General features: G+C 40.0%; 1 protein-coding gene and 2 pseudogenes across 1 annotated transcript; all 3 read right to left on the bottom strand.

Moving 5' to 3' along the window:
* Positions 1-6,091: 6,091 nt before the first annotated feature.
* Positions 6,092-6,871, bottom strand: LOC148689765 (disease resistance protein RUN1-like). The gene has a single exon (XM_088688530.1). The coding sequence runs from the start codon at positions 6,869-6,871 to the stop codon at positions 6,092-6,094; it is 780 nt and encodes a 259-aa protein (XP_088544656.1).
* Positions 6,872-6,885: 14 nt separating this feature from the next.
* Positions 6,886-7,968, bottom strand: LOC137707674 (disease resistance protein RPV1 pseudogene; annotated as a pseudogene).
* A 3,261-nt stretch (positions 7,969-11,229) lies between these two features.
* LOC148689764 (uncharacterized) lies at positions 11,230-13,527 on the bottom strand (annotated as a pseudogene).
* Positions 13,528-18,960: the final 5,433 nt, after the last annotated feature.

Raw genomic sequence — 18,960 nt, 5'->3', positions numbered from 1 at the left:
CTATGCCTGCAGACTTACGTGTTGATACAATACCGATTGCATCAATCTGAAAATACTGAAAGCTCGAAAGATCCAACGCTAAAGATTCCCTTTATACAAGTTCAAGAACCAAAAAATATGTCGAAGTTCTAGGGAGCAGTCAATGTTGGGGGTTTAAAAATGCTTCATTACTTGGAGAGGTTTATCTCACAAAGAAAAATGTAACGCAGCGGAATTGATAGGCAAGAGAAAGAAAGAATTCTCAAAGTATTACACAAGGTTTTTATTCACTCACAAACTTAGTACAAGAGGAAACACTCAAACACTCTTAGAAGCTTTGTTGCTTCTTCTTACTTCTTACTTGACACTCTCACTTCTTGCTACTTGCTCTCTTGGTTGTTTCAAATGGTGTGGATGCCTTCTCCTTTTATAGGCATGGATGGAACCTTGGAGAAGCATGAAAACATTATGCTAGAGATATCTAGATAATTCCACTACCTTCCTAAGCTAGAATTATCTACACTAATCTTGTATGTTGGTGGAATCCTCACCATTCTTCTAGACTCTTCTACCAACTTGAACTTTGCTAGAATTCTCTAGCATGTGCATGGATCTTTCTTTGTGTATGGGCCGGATCAATTATCTTTGGGCCAAGACAAGATTACAATTCAACATCCCCCCTTAATCTTGTCTTGTGACGCCAATTGAGTTTCTTAGTCTGACAAAGTCTTCTTGTTTGAGTGGCTTGGTGAATATGTCGGCAACTTGGTCTTGAGACTTCACGTATTCCACTTGCACATCCTTTCTTGCAATGCACTCTCTTAAGAAATGATAACGGGTATCTATGTGTTTGCTCCTGTCATGGAATACTGGATTCTTTGCTAGAGCTATTGCAGACTTGTTGTCGACATAGATCTTTGTTGGCTCTTCTTGTCGCATTCTTAATTCTTTCAGCAAGTTTCTCAGCCAGATTGCATGGCAGACACATGAAGTAGTAGCTACATATTCAGCTTCGCAGGTAGAGAGAGTGACAATCGGTTGCTTCTTCGACATCCATGTGAATGCAGTGTCTCCCATGAAGAACACAAATCCAGTAGTGTTTTTTCTATCGTCGGAATCTCCTGCCCAATCACTGTCGCTATATCCAGCAAGTTTGTAGTTATCAGAACTTGAATAAAACAAGCCAAAGTTAACAGTACCTTTGAGGTATCGAAGAATTCTTTTGGCCGTTTTCAAATGTGTAGTTGTGGGATTCTCCATGTGGCGACTGATTAATCCGACAGCATAGAGAATATCTGGTCTTGTGCAAGTCAAGTAGCGTAAGCTTCCAACTAGACTTTTGAAAAATGTTGGATCTACGCTTTCTCCTTTGTCATACTTGGTTAGTTTGACTCCGCACTCCATTGGCGTGCTCACGGGCTTGCAGTTGTCCATTTTGAACTTTTTCAGTATCTCCTTTGTGTAGCTTTCTTGGGAAATGAAAATTCCTTCTTCGTTCTGCTTGACTTCAATGCCTAGGTAATATGCCACCAACCCAATGTCGGTCATCTCAAATTCTTTGGTCATCACTCTCTTGAACTCTTCAAACATGCTTGGATTACTCCCGGTGAAGATTAGATCATCCACATATAAGCACACAATCAAAATATCTTCATCTTTGACTTTGACGTAGAGAGCATGTTCATGAGGGCACTTGATGAAGTTGTTTTCCTGAAAGTACTTGTCGATGCGACTATTCCATGCTCGTGGCGCTTGTTTTAACCCATAGAGGGCTTTCTTCAGCTTCAGAACTTTGTCTTCATGCCCTTTGATCTCATAGCCTGACGGTTGCTGAATGTAGACTTCTTCTTCAAGGACTCCATTTAGGAAGGCGGACTTCACATCCATTTGTTGAATCTTCCAACTGTTTTGAGCTGCCAAAGAAATTAGTAATCGTATAGTTTCCAACCGAGCAACGGGTGCGAATACCTCATCATAGTCGATTCCGGCTCTTTGACTATAGCCTTTCGCCACTAGTCTTGCCTTGTATCTTTCGACCTCTCCATTGGCATTTTTCTTTGTCTTATATACCCACTTGACTCCGATGGCTTTGTGTCCTTTCGGAAGAACAGTGAGTTCCCATGTATCATTCTTCTGGATTGCTTCAATTTCTTCATCCATTGCTTTCCTCCACTTAGTATCTTGCACTGCTTCTTGGAAGTCGACTGGTTCACAATCAGCAAAGAGACAGAAAAGTGTAGGATTATCAAGTCTTTCAGCTACCTCATAAAGATCTCGTATACTTCTTGTGCGTGGTACTTCTCTTTCATTTAGACTCCCACTTGACAATGCTGATGCTGATGAATTACCATGATTGGTTGATGTTGGTGAAGCAGGTGGAGTAGTGGATTCTTGTTGAACCTCTCTTGCTTGCTCCATCATCCCTTGTTCATTATCTTCTTCAAATTGAGGAAAGAAGTGAAGATCACCTGCATGCGGGCCAAAATCCCATTCTCCTTCTTCATCGAACATCACGTCTCGACTGATCACCGTCTTCCCATTGTTTGGATTATACAACTTATAGCCTTTTGAATTAGTGTCATAGCCGATGAAGATGAACTTCTCACTTTTGTCATCGAGTTTGGTTCTCCTCTCGTCTGGTACATGTACATGGGCTATGCTTCCAAAAACTCTTAGATGAGAAATACCTGGTTTTCTTCCACTCCATGCTTCTTGCGGAGTTTTTTCCCACACACTCCTTGTTGGAGACCGATTGGATAGGTAGACAGCACATGCTACAGCTTCTGCCCACAATTCCTTAGGCAATTTCTTGCTTTTGAGCATGCTTCGAGCCATGTCGAGGATGGTTCGATTTTTTCTTTCCGCCACTCCATTTTGTTGAGGGGATCTTGGAACTGTCAAAGGTCGACGAATTCCATTTGCTTCACAAAACTCTTGAAATTCCTTCGAAGTGAATTCTCCTCCTCGATCAGATCTCATGGCTTTGATCTTGCAACCACTCTCCTTTTCTACAGCGGCTTTGAACTTCTTGAATGCTCCAAAGACTTCTGATTTCTGCTTCAAGAAATACACCCAGGTTTTTCTTGAAAAATCATCAATGAAGAGAAGGAAATAATTATTTTTACCCAAAGAGCTTGGTTTTATTGGACCGCACACATCGGTGTGAATGAGCTCGAGTGGCTTCTGGGCTCTTGTGGTCGACTCCTTTGGAAAGCTTTTCCTGAACTGTTTCCCAAGTAAACATCCTTCGCAAACTTGATCAGGGTGGCTGATACACTGTAAGCCTCTCACCATCTTCTTCTTGGATAATAACTCCAATCCCCCAAAGTTAAGATGCCCAAAACGAAGATGCCAAAGCCAAGATATGTCTTTGTAACATATCTTGAGACACTTTGCAACATCGTTTTGAATGTTCATGGGAAACATCCTATTCTTTGACATTTTCGCCTTGGCAATTAATCTTCCTTTGTCATCTCTAAGAAAAAGGATATAATTTTTCGTATGAAAATCATAACCTTTTTCTAAGAGTTGACCCAAACTCAAAATGTTGCTTTTCATATTGGGCACATAGTAGACATTCGAAATTAATTGGTGACCCCCATTTTCTAGGGGAATAAGGATGTTACCTTTTCCTTTTACGGGTATTTTGGATTCATCTCCAAAAGAAATGTTACCACTCACTGATTCATTGAGCTCTACGAAGATGCTTCTTCTTCCGCACATGTGGTTGCTGGCGCCGGTGTCAAGGTACCATGTATAGTCTTGGTCTCCATCATTGTTCTTGCATGCTAGTAGCACAACACCATTCTCTTGTTTCTCTTCTTTCACATAATTGACCTTCTCATCAAGTCTGCTGTTTAGAGCTCTACATTCCCAAGCATAATGCCCAAACTTTTGACAATTATAGCATTGAACTTGAGATTTTTCATACCTTGAGTTTGAGCGTCCTCTTCCGCGACCTTTTGTTGAGCTTTCTCCTCTTTCGTAGTTGCTATGGTTGTTTAAGTTCCAACCACATCCACGCCCATGTCCACGTCCGCGACCTCGACCACGACTTCTTCCGTATTGGCTTCTCTCGTTGTTGAAGCTTTCTTCTTTCTTCTTTGGCTGGATTTGCGTCTTGAGAAGCTGTTCATCATTCCCTTGCCTCTTCTTATGTTTCTCTTCATATGCTTGTAGCGAACCCATTAATTGCTCTATACTAATTTCTTCCAAGTTTTTAGTTTCTTCAATCGTCACAACAATGTGCTCGAACTTGGGGTCCAACGAACGTAGTATCTTCTCCATAATTCTAACATCTTCTAACTTTTCTCCGTTTCTTTTTAATTGATTGGAAACGGCTAAGACTCTTGAGAAATAATCAGAGATTGATTCAGACCCTTTCATTTGTAGAGATTCGAACTCGCCTCTTAATACTTGAAGACGAACCTTTTTCACTTGTTCGGCTCCTTTGTAAGAGGTTTGAAGCTTCTCCCATGCTTGCTTGGCAGATGTTGCACTCGAGACCTTCTCAAAGCCATTGTCATCTAATGCTTGGTAGATGAGGTAGAGAGCATTCTTGTCTCTCTTTCTTGAATCTTTCAAACTCTCCTTCTGGGGTTGAGACAGAGTAGCTTCATCTTCTGGCTCAGTGTAGCCTTTCTCCACGACTCCCAGACATCGTGTGCACCCAAAAGGGCCTTCATTTTGATACTCCAATTATCGAAGTTGTTGCTGTCGAGCACTGGAACTTGGAAGGCTGCCATAGCATTGCTAGCCATAGCTCTGATACCACTTTGTTGGGGGTTTAAAAATGCTTCACTACTTGGAGAGGTTTATCTCACAAAGAAAAATGTAACGAAGCGGAATTGATAGGCAAGAGAAAGAAAGAATTCTCAAAGTATTACACAAGGTTTTTATTCACTCACAAACTTAGTACAAGAGGAAACACTCAAACACTCTTAGAAGCTTTGTTGCTTCTTCTTACTTCTTACTTGACACTTTCACTTCTTGCTACTTGCTCTCTTGGTTGTTTCAAATGGTGTGGATGCCTTCTCCTTTTATAGGCATGGATGGAACCTTGGAGAAGCATGAAAACATTATGCTAGAGATATCTAGATAATTCCACTACCTTCCTAAGCTAGAATTATCTACACTAATCTTGTATGTTGGTGGAATCCTCACCATTCTTCTAGACTCTTCTACCAACTTGAACTTTGCTAGAATTCTCTAGCATGTGCATGGATCTTTCTTTGTGTATGGGCCAGATCAATTATCTTTGGGCCAAGACAAGATTACAATTCAACAGTCAATTCACTCGCGAAAACCTTTTGAAGCAAATTCTCAAGCTCGGGGCTTATTTCAATATGCTCTTCCTTCAATCTCTGACGCATCGCAGGTTCCAACTTACCAGCAGCTATGTAACGCTTCAGAATCTTGCAAAATTTATCAGCAGCATCAGCATCCTTCTTGTCCTCAAAATACTTGAGAAATGCAATTTTGGCAGCTGGGGATGGATGCGATTCCCCATCCTTGCTTACTGAAACAGCAGCTCCCAAATGGTTATCAGCCAAATCCACCTTACGGGTGTTCAAGGCGTGAACCATGAGCATTTCCCAAGCCTCGAGGAAAGACCTTTTTGTTGAATGGTAATCTTGTCTTCGGCCCAAGAAGATGATCCAGCCCATAGAAAACTCATGAAATGTGCTAGAAAATTCTAGCAAAAGGTTGTCGGTGCATTAGGCATGCATACTAAAAAATCTGGAGAGTTCTTGCAATATTTAAGTAGGCTTGCAAGCAGAAATATCTAGAACCACAAAACTTGTGGCTAGGAGGAATTTAGTCCAATTCCACCGACATGGTGAGTCGGTTAATCAAGGCTATAAATAGAGATTGTATTGCTATGTAAGAATGTAGAGGAAGTGAGAAAAAAGAGTGAAGAAGTGTAAGAGTGTTTGAGTGTTTCCTCTTGTATTCAGATTGTGTGAGAATAAAAAATTTTGTATAACACTTTGAGTGTTTTTTTCTTTCTCTTGCCTATCAAATTCCGCTGCATTACATTCTCCTTTGTGAGATAAACATCTCCAAAGTAGTGAAGCATTTTTAAACCCCAACACCTTTACCTTTAGTCTTCTTACAGGTATTTGCAAAGATCAATTCTGCTTCTTCGTGCATGCCCTGACTGAGTACCCGCGTATAGCAACATTTGCCAAACTCGTATCATATTTGGAGCAAATGGACTCCAATTCCTCAAACATTTGTCGTGATCATCTTGTAAAGGATCAAAACTTATCCTCAGAACTTTTTGAATTTTGTCATTAGGGATCACGTCTGACTTATGCAATGCACTTTGCCATACTTCTACACTTTTTCCAGATAGAGAAGATCCCAGAACTTGAAGAGCTAATGGAAGCCCTCCACAGTGTTGTACCACATGTCTTGAAAGCTCCTTGTAACCTTCTACTGGATGGGATTGTCTGAAGGCATACCAACTGAAAACTTCAAGTGATTCATACTCATTCAATTCTCGAACCACAAACTTTTCAAAAACTTCATGCGCATTTAACAAATGCTCATGTCGAGTTGCTATGATAATTTTACTTCCTAGATGAAGCCACTCTCGCATTCCAAGAATTGCATTGAGTTGATCCCGGTTGCTCACATCATCAAGAACAATAAGAACCTTTTTATGGCCTACGGCTTGTTTGATCCTGATTGTTCCTTCATCCATATTGTATACTTTCTTAGCTTTCCCCCTTTGGATATCTGAAAGAAGTTTTCTTTGCAAGCGAGCAAAACCATTGGGTTGTTCTGAAGATTCTCGTATATCTGCAAGAAAGCTGCCACCTTGAAATCTATCAAAGTTGCGGTTATAAGCGGCTTTCGCGATAGTGCTCTTGCCAATTCCACCCATCCCACAGATGACAGCTACACCAACATCATTTGATCCATCTTGTTTAGGCGTCTCACACGATTATCCATTCCAACTGCAAAGTGAGCAACGTCTAAAGCTGGGGGATCCACTTTTTTTCTAATCTCTTCAACAATATCTTGGATGAACTGCCCCTCATACCTGTAATTCATTTGAATCGAAATATAGGACGCAGAAATAAGCATGAGAACGTATGAACCAAAATCGATAGGAACATATAAACCAAAATCGCAGTATATAGAGGAGCATATAAACCAAAATCGAACAACTTCAAACTTCACTGCCATCTACAATTTTACTAAGGTTTTTTTAGCCCAAATGGACCATGAGATATATATATGCATAACTCCTTACTTTGGTCCCTGAGATTTGAAATCGATAGAATTGGTCCATGAGTTTGTCCACAATCAATCATGATTTTTCACTGAATGACCAAAACGATTGATTGTGGACAAACTCATGGATTAATTCTATCGATTTCAAATCTCAGCGATCAAAGTGAAGAGTTATGCATATCTCATGATTATTTTGGCTAAAAAAACCTTTTACTTATTTAAAAGACGCTTTCAATTAGCATGACAACATTATGAGAATAGAAATTACTGATCTCCTAAAACCATTCCTCCCAAAGATGCAACATCCCTAAGAGCTCTTCTCCACAGCTCCACCTTGTCCATCTCCTCATGTCTGGCAAATGCTTCAGCAAAAGAACCACTCTGCTTCCTGACATCGGATGGATTCACATCATAGAAAACGGGTAGAACCACATGTCTACGATCAGTATTTCTACGTTCCATGATCTTCAGAAGTTCGTTCAAACACCACCTTGAGGAAGCGTAGTCCTTGGAGAAGACAATTATCGATACTTGCGACTCCTGTATCGCCTTCTCTAACTCCGACTCTATATTCTCCCCTCTTTTGATTTCATCATTGTCTCTAAACGTGTGGATTCCTGCTAGCTCCAAGGCTCTATAGAGGTGATCAGTAAAACCCTTGCGCGTGTCCTGGCCTCTGAAACTCAAGAAGGCATGATAGGAACACCGATAAGAGGAGGAAGAAGAATCTCGGAACGCATCCATGTAGAGAAACTCTCTGCTTCTTGGTTCTTGCAATGAATGAATGCAGGGCAAGCATATGCAAGGCCTAGGACAATTGTATGCGGTTTCTGAGAGGGACAAGTAGGACAAGACATATTCAACCCTCGCGATCTCTGCAAGAATCTGAATGGGCGTCCGTCTTAATATTTGATAAAGACAAGGAGTTTGCGAGGGAATTTTAAAAATATAAAAAAGAAAAGTCACACCTAGTTAAGAGGAGATAAACCTTACCCCTGGTAAATCACGAAAAACAAAATATGGAAGTTGGAGAGGTGATAGTTCGAAGGGGACAGGGAGGAGATATGCATGGTGGATATGGGGAATAGAAAAGGTTTTTCTTTGATGCTTTGTATTTAAAAAAACAATAAATGACGATAAAATCTCTTACAATTCATCAAAACCCAAATCCATAACAATCCTCAAAATGTAAAGGTCATTTTAAAGAAAAATAAATAAATAAAATAAAATAAAATCACCTAGCCCACGTAACCTTTGCCTAAGTGCTCTACCTAACATTTTCAACACCTGAAAATGAATCGTAGTGTTGACTAGTTACCTAAGCCACTTTTTAGAACATAGAAAAAAATGTTTGATCTTGGCATAAACTAAAATTTGTGGGGTTTAAAATCAAACTCAAGTAAGCACAAATAGAACTATTAGCACTATTCTAAAAAATTGAGTTCTTAGACGTTTGAAAATTGAGAAAGTGCGCTTACACCCGATTAGGCGTTCGCCTAGCCTACCCAAACCCGCAAAGGCACTCGCTTAGCCCATCTAAACCCGCTAAGGCATCCACCTAGATCGCGACTTTCACTTAAACAGAAAATCAATAACTTTCTTTTTGCATTCTATTTTGTTAGTAAAATATAAGAAATTTGTTGGATACTTGGATGAAGACTCATTATATGTTTGTTTCCCATGTTTTCAAAGTTGAACCATCTTTTGGTGTTCTTTAAGTATGAATAGGCACTTATTTATATAATATATAATAAATTTACTTAAATCCGCTTAGTCTGCCTAGGCCCCCGCCTAGTTGCCTAAGCGTTAGGCCCCAACCCACATTCTGACTAGTACCTAACGTCTTTTAGAACCTTCATTATTAGAGTGTATCCTTGACCATTAAAAGTATCTCCCATTGAACGAGAAATTAAGTCGTTAAGGCTCTTCCACTCAGATGTGAAGTTAAATGATTACATTTTAAATTAACGTACAATTAAAGCAGATTATTTATACAAACATAAGTCTAGTTAAGAGCATCTCTAAAGGAAATGTCAAAATCCTAGGTGGAATGCCACTGTGCCTATTTGACATTCAAAAGTTTATTTAACCTAGGGATGACAATTCTAACCGTTAAACCCGGTAACCGTGGATAACCGTCCGAACGAATTGGATTTTGATATGAAAATTTGGGTATATTTTGGGTATGGGGAAAAACCATAAATATTATTCGGTTATGGTTTTGGATATGGTTATAGGGGTTCCCAATTCATATCCGAACCTGAATCTGAAACAAATAATATATAATATAATTATTTAATATTAAAGTATTATATAATATGTGTGTATATATGTCTATATATATATATATGTATATTCATTATTCACCGAATCTTACATTGAGAATACAAAAATTGCGTTGTGTGAGTTGCATTTTGTGGCAAAGTTCAAAAGTTTTGATATGAATCAAAATCTATGAGAATTCAATGGTACTTATGGGAGATATCAAAGATTAACCAACATTATCAATGTTTAGCTTTAATTTTTATGCTCCACAAGATCCATTAATTAAATCATTTTATACATGAAATATTTTGATGACGAAATTAATATTTACTAAATTATCATGCATCAATTGGGCAAATATATTTTTTGTATTGACGAAGATGGATATAACCGTTAATCGATGGGGAATCCGTTATCTGGTGGGTATGGTCATGGATAATACCCGATGGTTAATTTTCGTGGTTATGGGGATGAATATAACATTTCCGTCCCCAAACCGATCCATTGTCATCCCTCTTCCAACCGAAGTGTTATTTGCTTACTGGATTTGAAGACCTTGTGATTTGGAGTCAAATTTATTTTTAAGTCATTTTAATGGTGGATCCCTTATTCCATTAACATTTCAACCAATAAAAATTTTGTTTCAACATTTTTTTTAATAATTATAACCATTTAAAATTCTATTTAAATAATAAAATACAATTTAACAATTCGATTGGAGAAGTACAAAATTTAACGTAAGACTTCAGATTATCACATCAGTTATCAATTATAATTTGACTCTTATAATTTGACATCTCCTTTGGAGATGGTCTAAGTTTGCTAGAAAGATATAATTTTTTTATTTACACCCAACTTTAAATAACAAAAAGTCAAATAATTTTTTACCGATGTTAAGATGTGACCCTAGGATCCCACCGTTTTCGTATTGTAATTTTTTTCTTATTTTAATGAGCTATTCACAATTTGGGGCAGAAGTTTCAGGAGGGAGGATTTTGAACTCGGTTATTTTGCAGCATTAGCAGCAGAGTCAGACAAAAACATGTAGAGAAGGAGAAAGGGGCAGAGACAGAGACAGAGAGCGAAATAAAAAATGGGGTCGAGAGCGAGGGCGGTCGGAGCATAACCAAACTCATTTGGGCCCCTCCGGAAAGAAGCCCACTGAAGCCCACAAACCAACAGGAAAGAAGCCCATTCTAAGCCCACAACCCAACAGTCACTTCGGTCACTCAGACGCGCCTTCGGTCACTCCTTGATTAATTTTGATTAATCCCTACATGCTTTCACTTTTACACAGAAAATGGATTCACAGTGAATGGTGTGGACTACGAAGGAAGCTTGCTTTGTGTTGGCAATATGTTAATGTATTGGGCTCCCACCAAATTCTCTGATGTCACTCCTCATAGGTATTTGCTCTCTACTTTCTTTCCCTTTTTTCTTTCATTATACATGAAAATTTTGTGATATCATCGATAGTGTGTTGAAATAATTATCCCAACACAACTAGGATGCATGGACACGGACACGGATACGGCGATACGATACGATACGATACGGGGACACATCAAATTTCTAAAAATGAAGATACGATACGTCAAGGATACAGTAATTAAAAATATATATAAATAAATAAATATATCTAAAATATTATAAAATAAACATTCAAATTTATTACTCAAATTTAAATTTATTTCAGTAAACTCCTAACAGTTAGAAAGATAGTCCATCCAACAAGCAATTAGTCTTCAAACTTGAAAAATTAAAATGAAAATCCAAACGAAAATTAAAAAAAAGCAAAGTCTCATTCAACTTCCACATTCATGATGTCTCCTCCAGTAACTAAAGTAGTCTCCAATGACGGTTCATCAAGTGAAAGGTTAGCTATTTCAAGCATCCCGACACTTTCTTCACCCAAGTTTTCAAAGCCATCTCCTCCAGCATCCCACAATTGAGTAATACCTTCCTTGTAGGTTGAGCTATTCCTTGATAAAAGACGAAGATTATTATGCACAAATACCAAATCCTCAGCTCTTTGTGGTGTAATCTTGTTCCTTCTTAAAGAGTGAACAAAACTATAAGTGCTCCAATTTCTTTCACAACAAGAGGAGGAACAAGGTTGTCCAAGTAGCTTCAACGCTATGGATTAGAGACTAGGTGTAGAAGCTCCATGGACAATCCACCACATCACTGGTTCCAAATGAAATCTATCATTCATAGAATCAATAGCTCCAAAGTCATTCAAGCACATAGAGAAAGAGGCATACTCCACATTGATATTTCTTCTAATTTCCTCATTGGAAAAGTATCTCTCAAAGCACTTTTTCCTTTCAATTGTAAGTTCAACATCTTGGTGTGGAGCAAGACGACTAGGATCTTCTTGGAGCCATTCTGAACTATAATACCTAAAATAAAAGAAATAACAGTTTAAAAATGTACTCATAAAGCTAAAAATTAATCTAGAAGAATTTATAAGTAAGTTAGCAAAATCTTTACCTTGGATTTAATGAATGTGCCAAACAATGAAGTGGTGTGCTACTTTTAGTCCATCGCTCCAATAAAATGCGATACACCGCATCAAAAAAGCTGCTTTTTCATGTAATGCCTTGCGCTCATTCCTGTATATAGCAGCTTTCACCTTTTCAATCATAGCATCCCACCACTCATACACCAAGTGAAGACAAGGTTTATCTGTGTCAACCATTCTAATAACCTCATATATTGGAGCTGTAAAGAAAAGAATATAATCAATCTTCTCCCAAAAATCCTCATCCAATATCTTTTGCTTCACCATCATTGCTTTAACCAAATCATCTTCTTTGTACAAAGCCCAATTCGGGCTAATCACCATTTGTTGTAAACCTTCCTTTATTTCCTTCAATCTTCTAAGCATCACAAGTGTGGAAGCAAATCTGAAAAATTTAAAAATTAGGACAACTTATAATTAAATAAGGAAAAAAAAAAAAGTGGAGAAAACAAACCTTGTTTCGGCAATGGAAAGTAACTTTAGTTTGCAATGTTCATTAAACATGGACAATCTCATGCTATGGTTCATAATAAAATTTTTTATGGACCAAGCATCACTAGCAATAGTTGAAATCCAATTGCACTCATCGTAGGAAACTTCTGTTTGTTTCGGAGTACATATACTCTTCAAAGCAAGATTAAGAGTGTGAACAACACAGGGTGTCCAAAAGATATGGGGATAGTGGGCCTCAATAAGTAACCCAGCAGCTTTACAAACAGGGGCATTATCAGTGATCACTTGAACAACATTTTCATGACCAATTTCTTTAATAGCTTCTGTAAGAAAGTTGGCAATACAATGCTTGTCTTTGTATTCACCTTCACAATTAATTGCTCTCAAGAACATTGGCCCACTTTCACAAGCTGCCATAATATTAATAAGTGGTCTCCTTTGAGCATCTGTCCACCCATCACTGCAAACACTTACACCTTTAGTGCTCCATGTGCGCTTGATTGGTTGGAGGCACCGCTCAATGTGACTCTTCTCTTGTTGCAGAAGAGTAGTTCTCAGTGCGTTGTAACCTGGTGGAACATACCCTGGAAGTGTAGAAGCACGAACATATGAGTTCCGATAGTGCGGATTTCTTGCAAGGTTAAATGATAAGCCACCTGTATAAAACATCCTTGCAACTTCGGCATCACATTGATCTCGAGCCTCCTTGTTAAAAGCTTTACTGAGAGGCCCACTTTTTCCCTTTCTCTTCTTTGGATCAAGATTTGCTTCAGGTAGATCATAACAGAATGAACCAGTATTGGGCAACGAAACATGTTTAGGAGCAGAACTCTTCAACTTGTATTCACACTCTCGAACTAACTTATTCATTTCCGCAAGAGTTTCATCAGTAACCTTGTTGCAAGGCGCGATCCCATTTCCAGACATTTTTAACAAATGAAACTTGACCCTAGAGTAGGATCCTTTATAAGTTTTTTTTGACAATAATTGCACTCAAATTTAGTATTTCCTCCTCCTCTATTTCCCACTTTTTCGAGCTTTTTGACATACTTCCACAGCGGAGCATTATAATTTTCAACAATCTCATCCAGATTAACATTATCAGGGTGATTCATTTTCCTAAATTAACAAACATATAAACAATAAAAGTCAATTCATCATATAATCGTATAGACAAAGACTAATACATGAAAAATTTATATTAACTTAAGAAATAAAAAATGCATCATGAAAGCATATACATAAAATATTATAATCTAAATATCTAGAACACTGTATTCCCAATTTACATAACAGATTAAGCTAAATATCATGAAAGTACAATAATATCTAGAACAATGTATTATAATCTAAATATCATGAAAGGCTATTCCAATAGAAAAATGTTGGCGTAAGGATATATGGAGGTCCTTTTTATTATATTATATACAAAAAGCAAAAGAATATAAGCAAAAGATTTGAGTGCTTCCACGGACAGGAGAAATTTTTGGGAGTGCCGGGAACACCATGACACATGGTGTTCCCTCACACATTAGGATTTGACATCTTGGATATCCTTCAATTTTATATTTCAATAAATAAATAAAACTAAATCCTAATGGGTGAGGGAACACCATGTGTCATGGTGTTCCCGGCACTCCCAAAAATTTCTCCACGGACAGTGCCAGGAAGCTGCATTCATTGAACTACTATATTAATTTAATATATTATATACAAAAAGCAAAAGCCCTTTTTCCAATCTACACATTGAATCAGTCCTTTTAACTTCGAAATTAAAAACAGGAAAGCAAGTTTTCCTTTCATCTGCAGATCCGGGTTCTGTTTCTGGGAACCAGATTAAGCTTCAAAATTACCATAGTGAAAACGAAGTCGAAAGCTCTTACCAGCAGTTGCAGACGGAGACTATGGAGACGACGAAGCAGTTGGACGGAGACGACGAAGCAGTTGGACGGAGACGACGAAGCAGTTGGACGGAGACGACGGAGCAGTTGCAGACGACAAGTCTGATTTCTGAATTCTGATTTCTGAGGTTCAAGTGAAGAAAAATAGGTAAATCATTATTTTATACCCAAAATCGTTTTGGGTTTTAGCCAAACAATCGTTTCAGTTTAGCTAATTGGAATCAATCACGATTCTGTGCGGATTTCTTGATTTATTTTTTATTTTTTTTCTTCTGATTATCCTCTGATTTAGTTGGATTATCCTCTGATTTAGTTGAAAACGTATCTGAAAAGTGTGATACGCGTATCTCGACAGTATGATACGCGTATCTCATTAATAAATAACGTATCCCTTCATTCCGATACGTATCGGGCTCGTATCCACACGTATCCTATGCGTATCCGTATCCCTGCGTGTCAAATACGGGATACGATGGCTGTTACCCGTGTCCATGCATCATAGCAACACAATGTACCGCCATTATTTCGATGCAATTTCGGTTTTAGACAGTAATTGTTAAGATAAGGGAATGATGTGGCCCAAGATTGCTCTTAATTTTATGTTTTCCTGTGGAAATTGTACCGAATAACAAATTGGCATAAGACATTGGGTTGCCTACTTGCCTTTGTGGTACATATTATGTTACCGAATAACAAATGAGCCGGACTGTTGCAACTTTGTTCTTGCCCGAAAGCACTTTGGAGGGCGGTGAGTCATTAGCTTTTTACTTGTAATGCCACTAGAAAGTGTTCTTTGGCTGATAGTAGGTTAGTCTCCATCACTTGTCACTTCAGTGGCAAGCACGTGGCTTGCATTTTGGTTGAGAATGCCTTAATTTTCTTCTGGGTTTTGGGCAAGTCTCCTTTTATTAAGTATTCTTGGGCTTTTCTTCATCCAAGTCCAATGTTCAAATATTAACCCAAATACATATTGTGTTATCGATATGTATGTAAATATATTTAGTAATTGAGTTGAGCAGTGAGCTAGCAGTTTTATCTGAATTTCATCTACATTGTTGTTGTGATGCAGCTTATCAATCTTCCAACTTGTGCGGCCTATACCTGTTAAATTTCAAACTTCGGTTTTAGGTTGGCCTTAGTCAATTACTTGAGGTAGACACATAGGTGGAATTCAGAAGAACAATTTTCCTTTCTTTAAGAAGCAGCAAGTCAATACGTGACCAGTTCCTTTGTACAAAACACGGGCAGAAGCTTATAATACCTCTAACATTCTAGCACTAATAATCTAACATTCTCACGACAACACCCAAAGCAAATCAAAAAGGTCTTGGATCTTTAAGTAACTGAACCGAAAACCTTTTTATAACTATAGGCTACAGGGAATAGTGTTCTTCACGTAGCATGTGACTTAGATGGCACTTATGAAAATCCCATGAGAGGCCGACCGAGAATAAGAACATAAATATACGTCCTTATATTGTTAACTTGTAGTATTGTGATCGTGTTTCATCTTTTGCATCCAAATCTGAAAAAGTAATGACCTACTAGTACATGTCATTCTGATGGGAAAATTTAATGTCGACTAAATTGATATGTACAACCTTGGCTTCAATCATGGGGTTCTTTTAATTTTCTTTCCAAACCGATTTTCTTTTCCTCATCTCCCTTGCTATGTCTGGCCGTCCCCTCCTCACTGGATGACAAAATTGACTTAAACTGCTATTTATATGGCTCTGTTGACTCTAAAAATTACAAAACCTACGTGGTGCGCAGGCCGAGTAACTAATAAGCTAACTACGTCCTTCGGTTGAATGCGGGGCGTGCCAACTCGTCGGCCGAGCTCGGCCGAGGAGTAAAATTTGTTGATGTCACGTTGAGCGCGCTGTTGACTTTTGTATCTTGCGATTGCGACCGAGGAAGGAACGCTCTCGGTCTCTGGATTCTATAGCCTGAAGACAAGGCCACTAATTCTACGGAGTTCACAAATCGTCGGAGCCTGATTCGGTCACTGTGATTATATTCGTAAGAGTATAAGCACGCCGAATCGAAACCAAACTATATGGGCACAGGTACTCAAATACGATGTATGTCTTGATGGTAAACGTAGTTCGGCCATCGGAGTGCCGAACCCTGAAACTTACTCGCGAGTATCCAATCATAAAATCACTCGGCGTCCAGTACGCCGAGCAATGCAATTCGTAACACCTGACTATGCCGAGAAGGCTAGCGAGGTGACCTCTGCCAACAAAGGTTCGAAAACCCTTCTCGGCCGAGACTTAGATAGATAACCGGTCGACCTCGACGCAGTGCTGTTTGTCCAAACTGAAGGTGCTTCTCGGTCGGCTGATTCTGCGGCAGCAGTGCTGTTTATCCAAACTGAAGATGCTCGCCGGGTGCTTCCACAGTGCTGTTTATCCAAACTGAAGGTGTGTCGGCAGGAAAAGAAAAGGAAAAATCTCAAGGTGTTTGAGAGGTTTTGCGCAGGGCAATTGTATGCTGATTGAAGGGGCCTTTTTGTTGCGTGATTTCTTGTATTTATAGCACCCCATTCCTTGAGACCAATTCGCACTCTGATTCGGATTGGGAGTCCTTGTCCCATTTCACCTCTAACTCGAACAAACCTACTCCTACTGGGATTCTGAATTTTCCTTCCTTTCGAGGCTTTATTCCTTGCTGGTCGAGAATCCTGGTCGCACCAGGACTTCCTTGACCTTTTCTATTTATCCGGACTACTTAGGATAAGATTTGGCCGACCCAGCCACCTAGCCCAGGATTTATTATTCGACCCATAGTATTTGTTATCACCTTGGGCCGAGCACATCCTGCTGCTCGGCCCAGCAGTAATATTTTGGACCCAAACATTGCCCCCTCGCTTCTGAGGTCGCCGACTGTTAACTCTTGGTCGGGCCTCGGCCTTGAAGAAGCGGAAACACCTATTGCTTTTTTGGACTTTACTTCCTTAATGACCATTATTCCTGCACATTTATGAGACATGATTGCATTCTCCTCGTTGCCCCCAACGTACAGCCACGTGTCGATTCCGCCGCTCTTAAAAGTTCTTAATCATGGCCCTCGAAATCGTGCACTAACTGAAACGTCTTATCCTCATTAATGCATTAAAACCGTCGCCGCACACAATCGTGCGTCCTGGATTTTCGACCCCTCGATCTTATCTTCACATGTTCCCAAAATATCCGAAATGATTGGAACCTTTCCCGGTTAAATTTCCCCCCAATTTGAACCATTGCTTTTTGAATTCCAGTGCTTTTCAAATTCCAGACGTTTGATCTTTATTCTGAAAAGCCTATAAATACCCACACTTCTGTCATTCGCATCTCACGCCTTCAGAAATTCCAAAATCTCAATTTTATCATTCCTGTTCGCTCAAACAAAAACCCTCCAGTTCTTCCTTTTGCAATATCTTCTTCTTCCAAAACATATCCTCTCCTCTCTACAAATGGCCTCCTTTATTTTGAAGCTCTCTGACGAGGTCAATAAGTGCAAAGATTTCATTGATCGGAGCGCCGTCAAGACGCTGCGATTTGAAAATGACATGGCCACCACCCACCAGATTCTGGGTCCCCTCTTCAGAGACGTAGTGCCGTCGTCTGTCACTAATATGCTCAAGGAGCAGTGTTTAATACCCCTGCTGCAGGGGTTCGACTGGTCGAAGTGGACTCTGGCGCGGCCTCAGGGAGCCTGGCCCTCAACCACCACGGCCTGGGCCGCCTGGGTTGACCGAATGAGCACATTCTTTGGCAAGGAATGGAAGGCTCTCGGCATCTACGATGCCATTATTCTGTCGACCATGGAGATTGCCATGGATAAGGAGCTGCTAATGGCGGCCCTGAGTTTATGGTGTTCGGCCACCAACACCATGATCCTGCCATTCGGCCCTCTTGGCCCCACAGTCCTCGACATCTCGGCCATCATTGGGACTTCTCCAACCGGCATTTCTATTGATGCCGCCCTTTCCGGATACCCTTCTCCTCTCGACCTGAAGGCATTATTCGACGAAAGGGCCGTCGAGACGCTGAGCCGGGGCGATCAGGAGCCCTCAAGGGAAGAAGTTCAGAAGCTCCACAAGAACTTCTTCAACTACAATACTCTCATCCTTCACTTCGCCGGCCGAGGCGAGGAAGGCCTTAGGAAGGGAGAGCACGAGGCCTTCCTCTTCTACTGGTACAACAAATTCATCTGTTGTACCAGGTCAAACAAATGCCTGGTCGAGAACATGTCGGTGGCCCAGGCATTGGCTAATGGTCGCTCACTGGCGCTCAGTCCAGCCATACTCGCCAACCTCTACCGTTGCCTGGCCGATGCGACCATTAGCAAGATTGACCCGCACCAGAACGGACCCCTCTGGGTGTTCCAACTCTGGTTGCAAGTTTACTTCTCCACCCTTCGACCGGAAGTTCCTGCATTCCAACGAACGGCCGTCCTCGGCCTTTAACTGGCTTCTCGACCGGTGCTACCTCACCGAGCCGACGAGGTCTTCAAACACTTCCTCAGTCTCGACGTCCTCTCGGATGACGAGTTCCTGGTATGCCGGCGCCAGGAGTACCCTACCTCGCTCAAGCTCCCTACGGCAGC

The sequence above is a fragment of the Pyrus communis genome, chromosome 17, assembly GCF_041283825.1.
Source record: "Pyrus communis isolate YQ-2024b chromosome 17, ASM4128382v1, whole genome shotgun sequence".
In the NCBI taxonomy this organism is placed as follows: Eukaryota; Viridiplantae; Streptophyta; class Magnoliopsida; order Rosales; family Rosaceae; genus Pyrus; species Pyrus communis.
Note: the sequence above shows the minus strand (reverse complement) of the source record. Positions and strands in the feature narration are given on the sequence as shown.